Genomic DNA, 22222 nt, shown 5'->3' with positions numbered 1-22222 from the left:
ATGGCTACACTTCTGCGTGACTGCAGAAATTGTAGAATCTGATTGGTTGTTATTTTAAACCAGCCAATCAAAATCTACGATTTCTACTCACACACTGCGTTATATTCATAGACTTATTCACAGATAAACGTAACCAAGAATCCATCTGACAAGTGCAGAAAGACGAATTTGAGTGTCAGCCGCGTTTAGCGCGATTTTTTGCAAAATCGAGTAATTGAATGGAAAAACCGAAACGTTGATATAATGTTTCCTGCATATGCGAACCTCTCGGCATATGATCGTCACAAGAAGTTGATGAATGATTATTTTTTAACGAGAAAAGGTTCAGCCATAACCTTGAAACGGGACACGTAAGTGAGAATTACTTACTAGAAAAAAAAAAAAAAACAAGGTTCGAAATGCATTCGAATAGATGGAATGATAGTTATCTGTTGACCAGAAACATGATGATAATAAAATAATCTTCCTGTTCATCATGACGTTTCGGCGTGTTTTTCGAGGTCGCGGGACAAAACAGACGCCGATGTTATTCGGGATCAGCACAGATTTTTATGGCACAGCGAAGATAACGACGTACGCGATTCATGGGAAACTAGACTGGCAAAAAAATACTATGACAAATTGTTCAAGGAGTACTGCATATCCGATTTGACCCACTACAAAAAAAACAAGGTACCTCTTTCCGCTGATCCGTTTTACTTTTGCTTTGTAATACGCCATTGCTTTATGTTCCACTTTTAAAACTCAGGTTGCTCTCCGATGGAGAACAGAGAACGAAGTTGTCATAGGCAAGGGTCAGTTTCAATGTGGAAACAAGAGGTGTGTAGAAAAGAATGAGCTCAAAACTTGGGAAGTAAATTTCGGTTATGTCGAGCATGGAGAGAAGAAAAACGCGCTTGTCAAATTGAGTGAGTCTCCGACATTTGTTTGTAAAAAAATTATGACCAATTTCTTTGTTCAGTACATATAAATTTATTAATTTCCAGGACTTTGTCCAGAATGTTCTCTCAAGTTAAATCATCATAGTAAAAAGCGGGAGGTGAAAAGAAGAAAATCTTTAAAACGATTAGGAAAAACTGTTGACGTCCAAGAAGTTTTGGCGACGTCTACTACTATGGTAAGGGACGCGATTGAAGTTAAAGTTGAAAAGGAAGATCAAGCCGACGACAAAAAGGAAGAAAAAACCGTTAAGGAATCGCAAATTTGGAAGGACAAGCCCATAGATAGCAATGAAAAATCAAGGGAGGAAGAGTTCGAAGAGTATTTCGACGAACTGTTCATGTAAAATAGATTACACCGTAGTAAATAACGAAAATACACTCTCATTTCACAGAACAATTGTACTGTGTACTTATTATACTGTCTAATAAAAACGGATTTCATTTTACATACTATCATAGACAGGAACGATTGTTTCATGATCGGTCAGTTTTTTGATTTCAACTAAAACGATATAATTCGTCTGGTGTGTTTCATCACTAGCTATATTTAATTTCATGTCATGTTATTCCAGGATTTCAAAATTACTAGCCTGTCAGGAGTATAAGATAAATTTTATTTATAAAAAATTCATAACGTAGTAAATTCAATTTTTTTTAAATAGCGCTAGATTCTGTCTACCTGTATGGTTATACGTATGCAAACTTTGTAATTCTGGATTTTGTACGTATGTATAATTCAAATATCTGGTGAAAAAACTAAGCTACGTATCTCACTTTGAATTCCGACGTTCGTTACACTGTGCTTTCCAATTTCTCGACATTTTTTCCCTCCATTTTAAAATTGATTTGATTAGTAAAAACTACTTTAGCAACATGCAAGCACCATTATTGCAGATTTCTTTTCCCCTACCTTCCAAGTTATCATATATTATGAAGATTACTATAGTATTGACTGAACGTAAATAAAAAATAATTTATTATAATTTCATATCATATACGGTAATATGTAACGATTACAATATTGTCAGATGATATACAACGTCTCTAGATATCTAAAAATTTGTTTAACATTTCTTCTTAATCTAAGTAAACGACTGGGCATATTGCCCTCTCAACGTGTTGAATTCACCCGTCGGCGTTGCTAGTCCTTTTTTGTTGCTTAACAATAATTATTATAACTAAATTTTTTTCGTCGTATACAATATCATGTATATTACATAAAGACTATCGGCAATATTTTAATTACACAGCACGCCAACGTGTAGAATTATCAATTGTTTCTTTGCCTATAAACGGGCTAAAAGCTTCAAACAATTTGACCAGTGGTGAAAGCCAAAATTCGAGTAGTTTAAAAACTGAATAATCAATAGTCAACATCTAACGGCTTATCTAATTTACTTCTCTCAATGACAATTTACGTGCTTCGATATTGGCCTGCTTTTGCGAGTCGCTATCTTCGTCGCTACAATCTTCGTCGTGAGTATGTGTCACATTTCTAGGTGTTTCAGGTCTTGCATGTGGTATCTGGCTCCCTGTATGATCGATGTCAACTAATCCCTGCTAAGAGGATACAACAAAGTTAGTTAATATTCTGTAATTAGCTATCACGGAAGTGCCTATATTTCCATGTGAAAACTTACGCTGAATACTTTTCCCTGATCTTCTTCCTCGTCTGTGAGCTTGAATGTGCGAGATCGACTGATCATTGGAGTTTCCATAACAAATCTCTGCTCATGTGCGACCGTACTTTCATGAGGCATCTAAATATGTGACAAAAACATGCATCGCGTTATGAATAATTATTTATAAAGCCGTTTATCGATCTGGAAACGCATCTTGGGATTACCAACCAGCATTGCAGGTGCTCTAAACATGTAGGAAAACGGATAGTAAATAAGATTCAGGAACGTTGCCGCATAGAGGTCGGCATACCTCACGACCTGGCTGCTGAAAAACGTCTGCCTACTTCCGCTGCGAAATAGAGAACCCATCATACCATAAGCCAAGTCCATTTTGTGCGTAACATCCCTTATCGACGCCCGAAGTTTTGAGATGTCTGGTTTCTCTTTTGTACTGCTATCTAAATTTCTACAAAGAAAATAATGAAAAACCGGTCATTTTTATTGGAAAAAAAAAGCTGAGGAAATAACAACCAAAATGTCAGAAAATCGCAATCTCTCTACTTTTCTGTTTTCAAAAAATTTTCCGAGGTTACAAAGTATTACTTCGAAAGAAATTAATAAATGCAAAAACGTGATTCTCATTTCCAGATAAAACAAAAATGTTGGGCGAGTTTTCTGATTTTCTCTGATTAGTTGTGACTTCTCTGATGTCACCACAATTGCATACCAGCTTCGAGCACACTTACTTGTACATTTCCCCGAGCATAACGTCAAGGCTTTGGAGTTCTGCAAACAGCTGACATTTGTCTGTCCAAACATGAAGTTCCTGAACGAGTTCAGGAACGATTAAGAATGTCCTCCAACCCCGTATTTTTTTGCTTTTCAATATATCACCAAAAATGTGATCACCAATGTATAGAACGTCTTTGCCCTTGGCGCCAATTAGTTCAGTGAATACGTCGCACGAACCGCCTGAATATACTTCGCCTGTGTTTTGTAAAAGCACAAAGGTGAATTAGAGTTTTTCCATAAAAGTCTTATCAGATTTGTTATTATTTTTTTTCTCCAAGTCTACCTAAGTGTAAAGGTCCTCTATGAGTTCCCAATTTCAATGCCCCAGTCTTGGTGTCAACTTGACGGAGGATCGTACCCTCGCCAAAGAACAGTGGTTTACTAGCATCGACAACAATAATGTCGAAATAAGTTTTCCAATTTCTGTGGGGATCCTCTGGCTAAAAAAGCAACAAACAAAATGAAACAAGAATAAAAAGATGAAGAGAAAGTATTTGTGACATTTATATATTTTGAAAATATACAACACTACTCACTCTCGCTCCGTGAGGAAAGTCAAAGAGGTAGGTCATAATTTTATCTGTAAACACGTAGTCGCTGTTTGTGAGTAAAAAAACTTTGGCACCATTCTCTCTGATCCTTGTCAAGAACATCGGTAGCCTTTCGTCCTTTTTAACATAGTCGTCCAAATTCTGTATAGTTCTGGTTTTCAGATCTCCCTGGAGATGTATCCAGTCAACGGCGTTCCTGACATCTTGAAAAATACTCTTGAAACTCATAGTGAGCTCGCCGGCCTTTACGCCAGTCTTTTCTGGTGTGTACTGAGGTGAGTTTGTGAAAAAGTCTATCAAACACGCCAGCAGGTAAGTCTCAGGTAAGTTGAACAAAGTGTTTAGTACGTAAACACGCGATTCGTCGAGCTGCAAGAACTTGTTTGGATAAAGTTCGTAAACTTGGGAGCTGAAACAACCGATAAATTAATGATTACAAATAATGGAAGTTGGGAAAGAAAGGATGCCTCGGTATCGTGGAACAAAAAACGTTTAGCTTACTGTTTGAGAAATTCAAAACCGTGGACGCATACGAGAATGTTTCCGTAGGCGTCAACCTTCAATAAATTTCCATAAAGAGTATCGAACCATAAGCCTCTTACAGGGAAACTCGGATCGTATTCGAATTCTTTAATTTCTTCCGGGTAGCCCAGAGACACTAAGTGATCCTTGAGAAGATTGAAACCCAGCTGTTCGTACTGCGGCGATTTGTACTCTGTAAAAAAATATACTTCCATAGAAAAATGTTTAGCATAAATCACATAGATTTTCGAATGAATCTAAAGTGATAGAAAATATGACATACATTTGGTCCAATGACAATTTCAGGTCGCAACTCAGTTTAAATGACCCGTGATTTTTTATTAGTGTTTTGGATTAAAATTGACAATTTGGGTTTCAAGCGATTTCGCATTTCACATAAATATAAATATTTAAGATCAGAAGACTGTTCTGTAACATCATTAGTTCGATTGGTTTAATTACACGATGGCGGAATACTGAATAACAAATTTCAACGCGGTCTCTTCGCGAACTTTTCATTTTAAATAAAAAAGTGACTAAACCGAGTTGACATAATATTCCATTACGTCACCCGGATTAGTCGATATAATTAATATTTTTTCAATCGAGCGAAGTGTTAACGTTAAGAGAAATCAATAAAATTTGACACCAACCAGCCAATGTGTAGTCCATATCGAATCCATAGAACTTGATATTTTCGAGATGCAGACTTCTATTGACAAATATTCTGGAACAGAGATAAAAAGGAATATTTTTTAAAATTAGCAAATTTAACGTGTTGGTCACAAAATATATGAACAATATGAATATGAACACAAAAGTTGGCAAGACCTGTTGACCGCGTGATGACGGGTTACGGACCCTTCGGTATGGGAATTTTCGGCAACAAATAAAAAACTGTCCGAAATTATTTCAGTAAATTTAATGGATTCTGCCTCGTTGTTGGTGACAAAATTATCTGAAATAATATCCTTTGGCATGATAATGATACTTGATTTTTCGAGATTACTACAATCCTTCGCGTCGAATTTGACGCTTCTTTCCTTAATTAACAAAAACGAATCAATTGACGCCCAAAAATAATCGACTTTAGACTAGATCGATTATTTTTTACCGGTTATAAGCGAGTATAATCAATTATTTTTGAAACTCGATTAATCGACCGACTCGATTATTTTTCCGCACAATCGTTTTTTGTTTTTTACTCCCACGAACGACGCAAAACAATATCAATTTATGTGATTAAAGTATCAATTATTATCATTGTCTTCCTTACTAATTGTAAGTACCTATTTGATGTAATAAGTGAACGATAAATGAAATTTTAGTTTCAAATACATCGTTTCAAAAAAATGCGAAATAATCGATTAATTGTCGCCCATTCATTTTTTTTTTTTTTTTTTTTGAACTTCATTAATCGATGCATCGATTATTCTTAGCTCAGTAGCCATCGCTAGAATCAACCATATAAACGATAACAGCATATTATTACACGCTACTGAACTCTATATTACACGCAAATGAAAAAGATTGAAGGTCCGTTGCCCGATGGACTTTGTTGGAAAGAAATGAATAACACAAACACGATCCTAAGCGGATTGCAAAATGGAACCGATTATTTTCCAATCAAGATTCTCGATCTCGTTATAATACAACATTTCGTGAAATAATTTAAATCACGAATTACGTGTGATCTTATTGATATGTAACTGAATTTCCGATTCACCAATTATAATTATTGAACGAAATTGATAAACTTTATTCTCCCAGAGAGAATATTAACGACATATTTAGAATTTACTGTAAACGATTCGTGCATAATTAATCTGTAAATACAAAATCGATCGTAATCCACAATAACTGGCCAAATAATAAAATGATGGAAAACGGGGGGAAAAAAAACATGACAATATTATGTCCAATTTTTTTCAAATATATTAATAACTGAACAATGTTTATTTTCATATGCGGTTTTATATTTCTATTCCATTAAAACTGAATCCATTCAACTCCCAATCAATCAGCTGCAGAGCTTCACTTTTTAAATCTCGATCTCGTCATTCGGCGCTATTACAGCTTACCTATTATTCGTAGCAATGGGGAGAGCGTCGTGGCCGATGGAAAATAGCCACCCAGGCATTTTGAATACGCGATTAAGTAATCAGTTATTTATCGATCTGCGAATCGTCCGTACAAATCGGTGAAATTCTCTCTTGCGCACTATTTTACACACAGCATAATGATGTGCGTATTAATTAGTAACGCAGTCGAATGTACAAGGCACTTGAACGAATATCGGCTTATTGACATTTATACTCGCGAGTTCAGCCGTCTTGTACTTTGTATTTATTTATTTATTCAGCAGTAAATATTTTAACTTCCCGAGGTCGTGAAAACAATTATATCCAACGCGGCTAAACTTTTGAAAAAGAAAGAATTTTTTCACATAGGTAATACTTTCACCATTTTCCTGTTTAATATATGTATCATTCGTATGTATTTTTCGGGTATTTCGTTTCGAAGCTGTTTCATTTTTTCAATCATGTTTCAAACGTTATTTTCTTGGGCAAGAATCGCGAGGAATTACATAATTTATCAGCAGATTCAACGATTTCGATGGATTGATGAAATTTTTTCATTTGTAAACTTGAGCAAATTTTCAGCAAATATTTCATCCACTTGTTAATCACATTTGTCAAATTTTACCGTTATAAAAATTAGAGCCATTCGCATCTGTCGCGATAAAAGAAGAATCTATATTTTTCGGAAAAGAACAGGTTTAAAAAACCTCGGAGAAAAATTGCAACCGATATTTTTTTACATTATTGTGCTATTATTTAGCGTACGATCCCCGAGGGAAAAAAAAACAAATTAAAAAAGAAGAATAGCGGGACGTTGACGGAAAAAGCGGCCCTGCACTTAACAAAGAGAGCCTCTTCTCGCATAATAACATGGTTTAGCAATCTTATGTATATATTTTTTTATTCGATAGGTCAGATAAAACATCACTGTCTTTATACTTATAATATGTTTTCGAGGTGGCGATTAATCACGATTTATATTTAGCCTGCACGTACAGTAAACTTTTCTTTCAAGTATAACGTATAATGGAAAATAATTACACAAAGCACTTTTGTTCTCTTCTTTACATTAATAATTGCCAAAGGCAATTTGTCAACGTGTAGACCCCGCGTTTGTCGAAAACATATTGTTATATATTTTAAAGAGTTTATCTAATTCAAAGAAACTAATGAGGCGGGGTTGAAATTCCGAATTTGAAAAGTTCCGAAAGCGCGAAATGCCGATATTTTTTTCGGCGAAACTTGAAGTAGGGAAATCAAACTTTAAAGAAAGATCAAAGTTTCGAAAGTGTGAAAATGAGAAAATTGAAAATTCGAAACACCGAAATTTCGACTGTTCGAAGATTTTCAGTTCTGTAAATTTCTAGCTTAGTGAAATTTCACCACTTTGACATTTCGTTGTTTTGGAGTTTCGATATTTTTACGTTCGGAATCCTGGTCATTCTGATTTTCTCTTGTCGAGTAAACTACGTTGCGTGAGTATATTTTAATTTTCGGAATTTTACCCTATCAAAACTTTGCTCTACCGTAACTTGAATTTTTGGAATCTTGCATTTCGGAAATTTGAGCCATAGGCTTTCCGACCCTTCGAAATTTTGTTGTTTCGTAAAAGTTCGACTTCCTTACTTCAAATTGCGCCACCAAATAGGCGCTTTCGGAACTTTTCAAATTCGGAACATCAACCCGGTCCCAAAGTAATGACCTACTAATAGATAAAATTATGTTACACGATTCTTGACGTAAAACTTGCAACACTGTTATTTTTGCAAGCTAGCGTGGCGAATATATTTATGTACGTATTTCTGAGTATGTTTGAGAAGAAGAAGAAATTGATAATTGTCGTCACTGAAAATTTACAGAATGAAAAAAAAAATACACGAGATTTGTCGATCGAGTTCTAATCTACTATTTTTTTTTTTTTTTTCACCATCTCAAAAACCCTGAATATTTAAACTAATGGACTTTACGTTCGTATTTCGTTACGTTCGCATTACCGACGAATTCAACCTCGTCGACTATTCGATCACATTCAATCAAATTCACGAGCGTGTATTGCGTAGTTTTCAACGCAGAATGTCGTGCGCGGTTTTATCATACACAATATTTACAATAAAAATTACAGCAGTATTTTTAACTCAGTAAACACAACTTAAAAATTATCCGAAAAGTTATTAATCATATCGACAAGTGAATTCCGCTGCACGACGAAAGACAAATCGCGCACTCTTTAACCACTTTTTATTTAAGCAATGTCCAAGTCGTTACGTGACTTAACTATTAATTAATTATCGGTTTATAACGATCGATCGGTGGCTGATAGACACAGTATTAATCGGCCTTTATTAGTTAAATCGGGAATAAAGATTGCTGCAGGATTTACGAGTGTTTTAAAACCTGCGGTCCGCTGCACGACCAAATTCGCGAATATAGATGGCTACTGCTCACAATTTACAAAGTATGTATAATATTACGATGTGTTCCAGTGTAACAGCAGATGCCGAATGCGCGGCAGGTATGAGTAAATTTTTCCACAGGCACCGCTGCGTTGTGACGCACAACGCAGCTGCAGATTTATTTTCATCGTTATTTTCTCCCACGCGGTTTGAAGAGTAGAAAAAAAATATTTTATACCAATAATCAAGCTTACAACCTGATAAGAAAAAAAAAAAAAAACTAAGGAATAAAAAATTATCAGTAAAACAATGACATCGGACAGTTTGAATTATCGATCGGTTTGAAAAATGATAACGGCAGGTGAATTGAATTTTTATATTCATCTTGAATGAACCAAAGCTGACTTTTTTCGGTGGAGTTGAAGTCTCGGAAAATCGTCTGAAATAAATCTTTGTGAAAATTAATTTCTTTCGATTACTAACGATTAATCACGCATTCGAAATTGTTAATTTCGATCTGTTATTATGGGTTTCAGGAGAATTTATAAATTTTTGAAATTCAACTGATAAGCTGGGGAAAAAATTCATCTCAAGCGATTTTTAAAGCATTCATTTCTATTATATGTAATATATTGTAATCTTCTTATTTAGTTACAAAGCGATGGTTGTAAATTAATTTTTTACGCCAAGGAGATAACGTTAAAATTGAATTCCACTCGATTCATATCAGTCACAGCTGTTCAACCTGTTTCCAAATGATCAAAGCTGTGTTTCGTACTTTTTTTCACGCTAAATATTTTTTTTCCTCAAGATTGTCAGCTTGGCAGATTTTCAAAGACAGTTGTGAAAACTTCTGCACTGGAAACTCGCAAGGCGTTCCGACCTCTCGGATGTTTTTTTTCTTTTTTTTGTCATTCAATCAGCATTTATTAAATTTTCACGGATGGAAACGCTGTAAACGAGATAAATACCCCATAATTTTATTACACTCAGACTTTTTACTTCGCAATCAGAGTATTGCAAACAATTCCTCGATATTACCGATTAAAAGAAATCCAATTCAATCTTATCCTTTTCGACCATGTAATTAGACATTCGGTATAATCGTAATCAGATTTGAATATTAGGTTTTTGTATTTTCCGTAGAAAAAAAAAACAAAAAGAAAGCTCAGTGTGCGCTGTGCATGTGATAATTATATAATTCCGACACGATGAAAAATCGCGCGTACATAGATAATGAAAGTAAGTATTGCGTCATTTATAAATTGTATCGCATTATGTTATGCTGTGGGTGTGTAAAAAAATAAAAAAAACTTACTCATTAGGTACGTTGAGCCTTGAATTCATAAATTGTGCAGCAGGCAATGCACCATCACACATATCTTTCAGCCACATTATGTTCAAGTTTTTTTTTTTTTTTTTTTATGACTGGTTTTCGATCCTTTTTTTTATTGATGTTCGTTTTTACAACTATCTCGTCTCAAGTTTTAAACCTGCGTTGGTTTCGTATACTTCCACACTTGTAACAGTGAATAAATCACTCACCTATCATATGTAACACAACACATAATGATATACTTTAAACACGTAACAAGTATGACGAGAATAAATAAATAATTCGACCGAAGAATTGAGGGAGATCAGTTTTTTTTTTTTTTTTTTTTACGAGGTGTAGAGGGGTTTATTTATCCGTGTGAATATCAATTCTGGCTAATTGACGTTATCTAATTGATAAAGCGCATATATTATACAGCTGAACGATAAAGCGTATATGGTTACAATTTCACGGAATTATTTTCACTGCGAGTCCTCGGTATAGATACAAATTGAGAAGGGTTAATCATTCCACATTTTTTTTTTTTTAATTTTTTATTTCTCATACGTATCAAAGATAAACGAATTTATCGCTGGAAAATTTTATATCGGTGTATGGTAATTACATGCAATAATTAATTAGTGTGAATTGTTAGCGATTATGCATGTTATGCGTGTTTAACACTGCGTTTGAATAGCTACTTTATTATACCTATAGGTAGATTATATTACACACGTTTATCAGCTTGCATAGCGATAATCTTTGATAGTCGATAGAAATACGGGGGGGAAAAAAAAAGTTGAAATTTAAACAAGAAAATCAAGTAAAATTTGTTGGACTGTTGGAATTAAAAGATCAAATGAATACTTATAAGCCCTTAAATTTCGTACGTGAATGCGATTATTGTTATAAATTAGGCACGATATGCACGATGAAATACGTATAAATTATAATAACGGTGATCCTATTCTTTATAAAACTGAATCTCGAGGAAGCTGTTCGCATTTAACATGAATATTTCTAACAGTTCTTCAATTATCGTTAGACTTATTTTCGCTTTAAACAGACGATAAGCGAGTGATGCGAACCTAAATATAGCAGTGCATAAAATTACAGTGAATGAATAATCAACCGAACACCGCAATCAGTTATTTAATAATCTCTTGCTGTATCATAATTCTGAGAAATATCATTCTAATTTTGATACTGACCGGAAACTTTTAGAACTCACTTTTATATTCTACATATATCATAATATGACCGAACAATATAATTAATTGAGAAATTTGATAGGCAAAATTATCTATAAGATTATAATGATCGAGATTATATGATAACATGTTAAAAGGTGTCTGGTTTTTTGATAATATAAGAAAAATGACTTTAGAACTATGATTTTGTGTATGACAACAATGTACTAAAATATTGTTATTAGTGATTAATTATTATCACTCCCGGAAAATGACTTGAAATATTCAAAATCTGTACGTTTTCATTGCGGTTGAAAAAATGAATTTTACGATCGGGCATTGTAATTTATTTCTAAAATTTGCAAGAAATTGAAAAGTACTCACAGTACAATTTATACGTATCGGATAGTTTCTTTGTGTCGAAAAAGTTTCTAATATGCGCGAAGAATCGAATGACGCTGTTAAATGTAAATAAATTTCCACGCCATAAATTCTCTTAACTTTTCTGTATTACTTATTTGTTTCGATTTATTTCGTATTTTAACTACCAGAATATCGTTAAAACAAGTTTGACCAGTGTGAATATTGGTTTAGGCTATACAGACAAGTATCCAAAGAAATGATTCACACATAATACGCAGGAGTAAAAAATTCCACGGCGTATCATACGATGGTGGTTATCGCATCAAAGCGTGAACGAATTAGATTAAAACGAATTAAAAATGACATAAAGCGGCCCTCTCTAACTCTCTCCCTCTCCTCTCTACAATAATCGATTCGTAAACTGTGTGCGTAATATAAATAGAAAATAAATTAACAAATAAATAAAATAAACAAACAAATGATCACAACACGGACAAAATATTATCCATACCAAATTGATGTGGATATGTAATTTTACAATATCGGTTAAATGCCGTAACTCAATCTCATTGTCAATAAACTTTGCATCGATGAAATTAGAAAGTTAACACGTATAGGCGATTCCGTGAAAGAAATAAAGAGACGTGGAATGGTTGAACGGAATGTTTACAAAACCGCGACGCACGTTGCAGGACAAAATGAAATACCTTACGCACGTTTATTTTAATATTACACACATAATATACGCACTCTCGAATAAAACCGCGTAAAATTCGGTGATAACGGGCACTTAAGGCAGTTCGAAATAAAGACTGACCCAACCGAGTTCCAAGTTCTACTAACTCACTGACTGACTGACTGACTGTCTATCCCAGACGAGAGCGAAACTAATTACTCTCCCCTCTCTCTGTCGCAAAGTTCCGCTACAACTCCCGCCCTTTCATTACAGTACGGTATCGACGATGAAGAATAATCCGAAAGAATTTCTCTTCTCATTTCTATTCGTACCTGATTATTATTATTATTATTATTTTTTATTTCCTTTTTTTCTTCATCTTGCCTGATTCTCTTATTTTTTTTTTTTTTTTATGGTTTTCAAAGGCACATGTAACGAGTATACATGGTGTAACATAAATATGTATACTTATTAGGATCACGCAAAGTTTCTACAGCTCTTCGTTTACACTTGCATCTGTGACCCCCCCCCCCCCCCCCCCCTCATGACTACGCACTCTGTATACATACATGCAAACATGCATACGGAGTGAGTAACTAGCGGTCGAACGATCTAAAGCGCACGCGCTGAAATTCTAGAGCAAAGCAGTTTTTTGCCAGTTCCGCCAACCGTCATAAGTTCAGATGACAGGTCAATGCGGTATTATGTAACGAGAACTGTCCTCGACTGTGAAAATTTTTAGTTACGACGGTTGGCGGACCCGACCAGCGTTGCCAACCCTCTGGTGGCAACAGGTTGTACCCAAATTGAAAGTGGACCGTAATTTGAATTTCAGAACCGTACAAAGATTTCGCGAAGTACATTTTTGTGCTTTATATTTTATGGTCGTAAAATGACCAAGATTTTGGTTCTTTTGTCAAAGATCAGACGGGATTTAATCAAATCATTGACATTCTTACGTTCAAGAATATTTTCAAACCAACGATAAAGATTGTGAATTTTTCAATTACACGAAGCGGTTGCTGGAGATTTGGAGATAGTATTATTTTCTTTATTCTTGAATCAATAATTAAAAACATACTAGCTTTAAAACTCAAAAGCTCACTGCACTGCGTAGGAACTACGGAGCGCTCGTCATGGTGCTCGAAATTCGCGGAGTGCGATTTCCGCACGTCCGCTCCTCTGAGCGCTCATTTCCAGACTGAGGAATTCTGCTGAATGATTTTCGTCGTCATAGATTCTCGTGCTCTGACGTGAGAAGAAAAAAAAAAAAAAAGAAACAAAACTCTGGTATCAAAATGTACAACGCCGAAGTAAGAAAACAAGAATTGCCTTTTCGATCGATGATTTGTAATGACTCGTATTATCTTCTTTATCTTTTCGAATAACAAAAATGGTACAAAAGATTGTTTGAACATACGTTGTACATATGCAGTCATTAAAATGCAATCAATCAGAATTGTTTAAGAACAATAAATTCGGGAATATTCCTCGTATTTCTCGTCTATAATAAAGTAGCTATAATAAATGACAATTTATTTAGCAAAAGATTAATATGTTTTAAAATCAAAGCTGTGCATAATAAACCTGTAACATTATTAAAAGCTGGAATGTATGTAAGAACCAGAATATCGTACATAAACATGCTCTCCGTGTTATTATTCAAGTGTATATTTACACGATAGGATATGATAATTCACAAACAGGAAATTGAATGATGAAGATAAATTTATTCAAACGACTCTTCAGTATAACATATACAATGTATGTACCGCGTATCGCACTGAATATTTTCTTTTACATATATTTGACACCAGAGAAGCCTCACTCTATATATAATATTATACGTGGCTTCGAAATATGGCTTGGCGTGGCTTCATATTCAAACACGGCTAAAATAAATATTTACAAAGTGGAAATTCATCCATGCTAACTCGATTGATACCTATAATAAACCTGACAACCGTCTCGGATTTGAACCAGATTGAAAGTAAGAATAAATAAATAAAATGCGACCTGTTGTTGCAGGTTTTTTCACCGTCAAATTTCTGAGTAAGTTTTCATTGACTTTTTGAACCTTGGAAATTTACTCGATTAGCAAAAGACGGACGAATATATAAATAAACAAAATACATATATCGGTAGATAGAATAATACATTCAACAGATGACGATAATTTTGAGTCGATTCGAGAACTCGAAGCAAATTTTCCTTAACTATTTTACTTGTTTATTAAAATTTTGAATCACAGGGACAAAATTCAAAAGTTTCCTACAGCAGTCGTTTTTTTTTTATTTTTATTCTTGTTGCTACAAACAATTTCAAATCTCGCAATTATCTTTTTCAAAATAGCAACCTAAGTGGGATTGATCACTTATCGCTTAACGTCAAAAACCCGTTTTCAAACTCGTGTACTAGGTGTACCATTTTCGTATCATCTATACAATATTACCGGCAAATTAGATGCGGGAAAAAAAAGCACAGATTATGTTTTGGTTTTAGGTAATTCCCCTTTTTACATAAATTTTTTTTTTTTTTTTCATACTTGTCAATTTCTTTTTCAAACGGGCAAACAGCGACTGCTTTCGCTACGTGAAGACCGAATTAACACACATGCCTGCAGGTAAAGCAGAGGCGGTGCGTGGGACACACATAATTATACATGTAAATTACGCATGTACCAATATATCTATACGTGCATATATAGATATATGTATAATATCTATATTCGTGTAACACACGTGTACGCAGAAAATTCCACGTATACATATACCGCATATCAATTGATTCTCAAGAATTTGTTGAGAATTAATTAACGCCCATGCATACAGTGCCCATATCGTAGGTATATAAGATATAAATATACATAAATGCAGGATTTCCGATCGGAATGCATCGCTGTACGCTATTCGTGCAGCTAAGTAAAACGAATGAATAAATCAATGACTGTCGCAAAAGCAAGTACAATAAAAAGTTACAGAGATACAATGTTAGGTTGGATAATATTTTACGATTAAAAGCAAAAAGAGGTTTCTTCAAAATACCGAGGAGAAAATACTGCGAAAGTTAGGCGCATGCGCGAACTTTGTCGTATTTTTGTACAGGCTGGCCACCTCAAACTTCAGTTGTCAGACACGGTTTGCGGAGGTTATGGTTATGGTATTTTAGTGCATTGATTTACAATGACAGGGGAAAACTTGGCCAACTTTTATTGCCAAATGACTGATGACACGTTACTGCGACGAGTTGTTATAATTCCTTTGTTGTTGTTGTTATAATAAAACGCGGAGGCGTCTCATGACTTTCACGTCACGTTTCGAGAAAGTTGGCTGCCCTGCCTTGCGGACGATCTCGCCGACTAATAGAGTTCAATTATTTTGCGCATGCGCATTCGGTCATCCAGCCTGGTAAGTTTCACCATTTCCTTTCGATACAATGTCAACGCCGAGTGGAATACGCAATTCACAGATATATTTTTTCTCATCAGTATTCTCACGAAATGATCGAAGCGGTAAAAAAAAAAAATCCATTCTTTTTTGTACCGTATAAAATTGGGACACCCTGTAAATCAATCTCTATACGAGCCAGAGATAAAGTGACGCAAGATAGCCGGCGCCTTTAGCATGAAGAGAATTATCGATCTCCTACATGAGTTGGTTCGCTCGTTCGTTCGTTTGCATAGCTATAAACTTGGATAGTACAAATATGTAGAAATAAAGGTGGGGAGAAAGAAGGGTAGGAAAAATTTTTATAAGGAATTTGAGACATTAAAAAAAACTACGAGGTTGCCTACCTGTAAACCTGATTAATTTCCACATTGCGGAATCGAATGGTTTACGCAATTACATAACATTGCATATAGATATAGATTATAAATATAGTGTGAAACAATTTCCACATGATTCGTTGTTAAAGAAATCAATTTTAACGAAGGAAGAAATCTTCTCAACTCAACCGAGCAATATTTCAGATCACAAAATATTACTCAAAATATGATTTCCGAATTGAATGAATTTAATTAAATCCATTTGTGGGCGTTGTTTTACTTATTTATTTTTTATTTTTTTGCAAATCATCTCACGAGTATATGATAAAACCACTATCGGAATGCCTTATATATCTGTGACGGATTTCAGATCATTAAATTCTGCTGTGTTTGATAGGCATGCACTTAAAGTGCAGCGATTTCGGATTCGCGAAACACTTTTGGCATTCCCTCCGATCGATCCGTGCCAAATATCAAATCTCGTTCCTTACATCGTGCTTTAATATACACATGTATATATGTACATACGTCATGCAACGTACATACCTATGTATAAATTACACCTCGTACCTATTTAACCTTGACACGCGTATGCGACACTGACGTGTGCGAATCGTTACACGGTCCTTGATTGGAAATTTCATAACCAAGTATTCTGCGCAGGAATTATGACATAATTGGTAAAAGCTCATACGTGAGAGTTGCAAAAATTTCGCAAATTAACGGATATTGGATAAATGACAACCACTTGACGATTAGACATAATCGCGATTTAAAAATTGTTTCTCTTTCTCGTTTTCTCCTTCTATTTTATTTTATCATACCTTTAACGCAAATTCTGATGTAAAATTGTTATTTGCAAAAAAAAAAAAAAATTGTATTTCATTTCCTTGTCTCATATGTTTCGTAATTAATTTGGCAGTTAATTTATCGCAGAAGTAAATAATATATTATAAATTGTATATTACATATAATGAAGTGTTCCGGCGTAAAACAGGGAAGAGGAACCGAAAATTATGAGAACAAGAGAATAAAAATAATATGATGGATATGCGATACGGGTGAAGTTGCCGATAAAGCGATTCGCTAATATTACATCTTGGCAGAGCGGCATTTTGCTATCTGTAAAAACGATTGACACGCGTGTACGATTATGTATGTAACACTTGCGTATACATACACTGCCGACCAAAAGTTTCGGTACACCAAGCGAAATTTCTTACCGTACTAAAAAGCTCGACAGCGGACTCAAAAATAAAGATAATATAATCAAACATTCCAAGCGGCGTTTTAAACAAGACAAATTTACCTTCATTTTGCGTTTTTTTCGGAAAATCTCTGCAATTTTATTTTGCCCCCGGTTACGTAGTTTTGAACATGGCCCTTTTTCGGTTATTTTTTAGCCGTCGGAAATTAACTCCGAATCTTAGAGAAAAAGTTTTCCTCGAATATACGCGTACGTGTAAATTTCTGAGAAATCGTGACGATGTAATAATAATAGTATATAATGCAACAATCGTTGTGCAATTCGCATACAATTTTTATTCTATCCAAGATAACTTTTTTTCCTCCATTTCTGACGAAGAAAATTTCAATATGTAATAATAAAAAAATCTAAAGCAATTTTAATTATTACAGAACTAAATATCGACACTGCATTTCTATAACATATATGACAGAAAAAAATTCGAGCAAATTTGAATACATGTGAAAAGTTATTGCGAGATAACAAAACAAATTTGAAAAATGATCTTACGATCGTAAGGAACGTTCGGTACGATTAATCGCTGGTGTTTTTCTGTCCGATGTTTATATTTTTTATTTCTTTTTTCTCACCGATCAAATCTCTGCAAATTGTGTGAAAACCGTTAAAACAAACTCACATAATAATACAGTATTTATATAATTTTACACAGAAGCATTTTCGCAAATAACATCGGTAGGGATTTTTCGAACGTTATTTCCTCTTTTCCCAGCTGTCGATAAATCCAACATGTCGCAAATACCGCTGCAAATATTACGGAAATACTGGATATGTTTTGATTTGTGTGTATTATCAGTATTTATCACTAGGCGGGTGAAAATCCTGTTCTAAAAAAATTTTACCGAGGGTTAGAGCATGCTCGCGGAACACATCGTAAAGTACCGGATAAACGATGAAATCGAGCGCCAATCCAATACCAATACGTAACCAACACGTAACCAATATGCGAGCAAAGTTTGGATCGGTGAACTAGTTACAAAAACTGCCGCCAGGTGTCGTGGAAAAAATGTGTAATAATTCAGGCCAGTAGAACCTCCGGAATCTGATGTACCCGAAATTCTCTCCTCAACATATTTCGCGATGTATACACATCCTTATGTATCTGGCGAGAGAGAAAGAGAAAGAGAGAGAAAGAGAGAGAGAGAGTGAGAGAGAGAGCGAGTCGGCGATCGATAAAGAGACAAAGGACCTCGCAGAGCAGAGAAGATTTCGTCTTAATTACCCTCAACCTATTTTTTAAGTACATTGTGCCCAATGATATTGAAAAGGCATGAAAAACAAAGAGGGCAACAAATACATATTGTACAAACATAATATGCAAATTTAGCAATTTATGTTTGGTGTATTTGAAGGGTGAAATTTTTCCACATTTATCTAAACCGTCGACATAATTTTCCAAATTAATCATCTGCTCGTCGTTTTAAAACCTGTCAAGTATTTTCTTACTTTACATACTTAGAAAGTAATTCGTTTTCGATCGGTATGTATTTAAATTTTTACTTTTCCGCATATTTACTATGCATATTACGCCGCAACAATTACGCAACTACTACAGCAATCTCACGTTTCTGCAGTTCTTATTGTGTGTAAATGATATTTTATAAACCACGCAAGAGTCTTTCCCTTTTTTTTCTTACCGTATATATATATATATATATATATATAGCTGGTATGTATGTTTGCGATACAAACGTACGTTAAGAAAACCGTTCGTGTGATATTCGCGTTATCTTATCAAGGATATATGTATGGGTATATAAAGCGTAGTTCGCGGAGGGAAGAGGAAAAAAAAATATACAAACAACTTCGAAAATCTGTGACGAACAAACTGTTAGTTATGGCGATGCGTATACGTATGGATGTGTGTAAAGTGTAAATACATGCGTGTAGTTGTTGATTGCTTGTTTAATCGAAAATGTTATTGGGGAAAATCAAATCGATCGTAGATTGTACATTACAATATTGACACTGACGTCTGTAGATTTGTTTGTTACTTTGTGCGTGATTTTTGTGGAAAAATGCAATAAGAGAGAATACTTGCGTTTGAAAATAAAGAAAGATGGGTGACGAATTACCGGAGAGAAAAAAAAGAACGAGAATTTTGCACGAGGTCGAACGGAGTTAGTTAACATTACGAGGCAGGGATGTGTTTTTGAGGAAAATCGTTACTTCTCAATTATTAGAATATAAACAAATTTAACCATTTCAAATTAATTCTCAAGTTGCAAGATAACGATGTTTTTAAAACGAATTTCGTTACGTTTACGCAATAACATTAACGTCATATAATTTTGACTGCAAAAATAAGTTTCAAATTGATAATGCCGGCATCAATTCTGACTAAACGACGTTCAAGGAAAAAATAAAGTATCATACTCGTCAAAAATTGTAATAATTGTACTTAAAACCGAAAAAACCGAGTAGATTCGAGAAAAATCGCTATAATAACGACCGCTGAATTAAATTGACAAATTTTTACTTCGGGATTCGTCAATTTCTAACAATACTTATCGTACAAGAATATATATCATGCATTCTATACAACTACATTCATTCATTCATTTTAATTTACCTCTTTGAGTCATTTGTTGTATATTTAGAGAACTTTTAAACATATTTCTTTGCGATTTTTTATTATTTCCAATAGTATACTAATACCTTTTCAATACTCGAAAGTAATTGTTGAGATATGATATATTTTTTATTATTGTTAGAAACAAGTTGCTTAAAAAAAAAAATCGTGAAAATTGAAGTAATAATTCGTTTCCGAGAAAGTCACCCCTCTACACATATTACATGTTTTATATAAATTATAAGTTTTCAGATTTTGAAACTTCAGTATGGCAAATCCAATCGACGACCCCGATAACCCCTGTAGAGTTTTTTGACCCGTCTGGATTAAATTTGAAAGTTTTGTCCACCATATTGTAGCCACCATCTTGAATTTTCAACCCCTAAATAAAGTTTTTCAACCGAATTTAATTAAATCTTAAATTTTTGTCCGCCATATTGAACCCGCCATCTTTACTTTTCGAAATCTGATTTAAGATTCGGGGGCAGTGTCAAAGTTCCGAATTTGAAAAGTTCCGAAGGCGCAGAATTCCGAATTTTTTCGCGACGAAACTTAAAGTAAAGAAACAAAATTTCGAGGAATCATCAAAGTTTCGATTGGTCAGAAAACCGACGCGACGGCTCAAATTTCCGAAATGCAAGATTGCGAAAAGTAAAATTCCGACAGAGCAAAGTTCCGAAAAGCAAAAATTCCAATAGAGCAAAAAACTTGAATCAAAATTTACTGAAAATTTTATGTACTACAAATCTGGTTCACACCATTTTTAATGTTTCATTAACCATTAACTATATATTTAGCAATAACCATGTTAAAGAAAGTTTGACGCGCTATAAATAAAAACCTATGCATTATACAGAAAAAAGTTTTTAATAAAAGTTATAGGAAATTTTATCATACAAAAAATCTGTTGTTACTACATTTTTGTCGGGTGCGGGTAAAAAATCAGAAAAACCAAAAATCAGAATGGTCTGCATGAAAACAGTCTCACGATGGCTCATTTTACTCCTTATTCTTTTCGCACTTTCGGAATTTTGTCTTCTCGGTATTTTGTCATTTCGGAACTTTGCGCGTCGGATTTTCGACCATTCGAAAGTTTGATGTTTCGTCAAAGTTTTGTTTCCTTACTTTAAAATCACCGACCCGAAATATCATTGAATACTAACTTGTTATAAAAGTTGACTTGGCACTATAATTTAATAAAAAAAAATTATACACAGCTCACGATTCACACCCGCTCAATGAACAGGAGATTTATAAATGTATATTATCTATCATCAATATAATGTTTAGTCTTCAGAGAAATTGACGTACATAAATTCAATAAACGAGCGAGAGGATGTTTCTTATTTCCATTTCTCATTTTCCTGCCAAACTTGAAGTGAATTGTATTATTTTATTTATTTATTTTTTTGTTAAAAATTACCTGTGCGCTATCTCGCGTTTGTCGGTCCTCAAGCGATGCTGATCACCCTCGGTGAAACAATCTAAATCCTGTTCGCTACGGTCGTTTCTAGTCAGGCCGACGTTTGAAGATGGAGATAAATTTAATCCAAGCATAGCTTGATGGAATAAATTTCCCGTGAAAGAACCGGGATTGTCACGAAAATACGACGTCAAACCAGCGTCTACAACTATCATTATGAAATTTATATAGCATACGATAAAAAAGAAGACATCCGAAATTTATACCAAAATTTTTCCACTGGCAATCAATATATATATACTACATATGAGGGATTCTCCGTCAACTCTGCCACTTTTTTTTCAACCATCTCAGATCTGCCCCGTAATTGGTTATATCAAAGTACTACTAAGAGGTACTCTATGCGAATTTTTTCAGATTTTTTAATTCATTATTTGAGAAATTGCCGTTTTTTTTTCAAATAAATATATCTCGGAAACTTGAAGTAACTGAAAAAAATTTTTTTCAGAAAAAAAGGGTCCTTTTTTGAATAAAAAAAATAATTTCATCCTTTTTTGGTAAAAAATCAGTGTTACCGGAACGTAAAAATGTTTCTCGAAAGCTAACAAAAAACTACAACTTTTATGTAGAGTCATTTTTTTTCAGTTACTTCAAGTTTCCGAGATATATTTATTTGAAAAAAAAACGGCAATTTCTCAAATAATGAATTAAAAAATCTGAAAAAATTCACATAGAGTACCTCTTAGTAGTA

At 34.2% G+C, this 22222-nt stretch overlaps 2 protein-coding genes across 15 annotated transcripts in view; one reads left to right on the top strand and one right to left on the bottom strand.

Moving 5' to 3' along the window:
- The first annotated feature begins 113 nt into the window (after window positions 1-113).
- LOC124179085 (protein FRA10AC1) lies at window positions 114-2282 on the top strand. Its single transcript, XM_046563141.1, has 4 exons — window positions 114-350; window positions 501-672; window positions 749-908; window positions 987-2282. The coding sequence occupies exons 1-4, from the start codon at window positions 244-246 to the stop codon at window positions 1283-1285; spliced, it is 738 nt and encodes a 245-aa protein (XP_046419097.1). The 5' UTR covers window positions 114-243; the 3' UTR covers window positions 1286-2282.
- The window catches only part of LOC124179082 (cytosolic purine 5'-nucleotidase), a 26373-nt gene continuing 6051 nt past the window's right edge, over window positions 1901-22222 (bottom strand). For 4 of the 14 annotated variants that reach the window (XM_046563128.1, XM_046563127.1, XM_046563129.1 and 1 more), the window contains 9 exons: window positions 21472-21679; window positions 5082-5155; window positions 4408-4621; window positions 3892-4315; window positions 3639-3795; window positions 3310-3550; window positions 2792-3029; window positions 2582-2701; window positions 1901-2501 (listed from right to left, as the gene is read on the bottom strand). In XM_046563128.1, coding sequence (XP_046419084.1) covers window positions 2331-2501; window positions 2582-2701; window positions 2792-3029; window positions 3310-3550; window positions 3639-3795; window positions 3892-4315; window positions 4408-4621; window positions 5082-5155; window positions 21472-21679 — 1847 coding nt within the window. In that variant the 3' untranslated portion in view covers window positions 1901-2330. Of the gene's footprint in view, window positions 2502-2581; window positions 2702-2791; window positions 3030-3309; window positions 3551-3638; window positions 3796-3891; window positions 4316-4407; window positions 4622-5081; window positions 5156-6509; window positions 7029-10220; window positions 10448-12281; window positions 12629-21471; window positions 21680-22222 lie in introns of those variants that run through there. The other 10 variants (XM_046563125.1, XM_046563134.1, XM_046563135.1 and 7 more) reach the window with 7 other exon arrangements.

Source organism: Neodiprion fabricii, chromosome 3, assembly GCF_021155785.1.
Source record: "Neodiprion fabricii isolate iyNeoFabr1 chromosome 3, iyNeoFabr1.1, whole genome shotgun sequence".
NCBI classification, from domain to species: Eukaryota; Metazoa; Arthropoda; class Insecta; order Hymenoptera; family Diprionidae; genus Neodiprion; species Neodiprion fabricii.
Note: the sequence above shows the minus strand (reverse complement) of the source record. Positions and strands in the feature narration are given on the sequence as shown.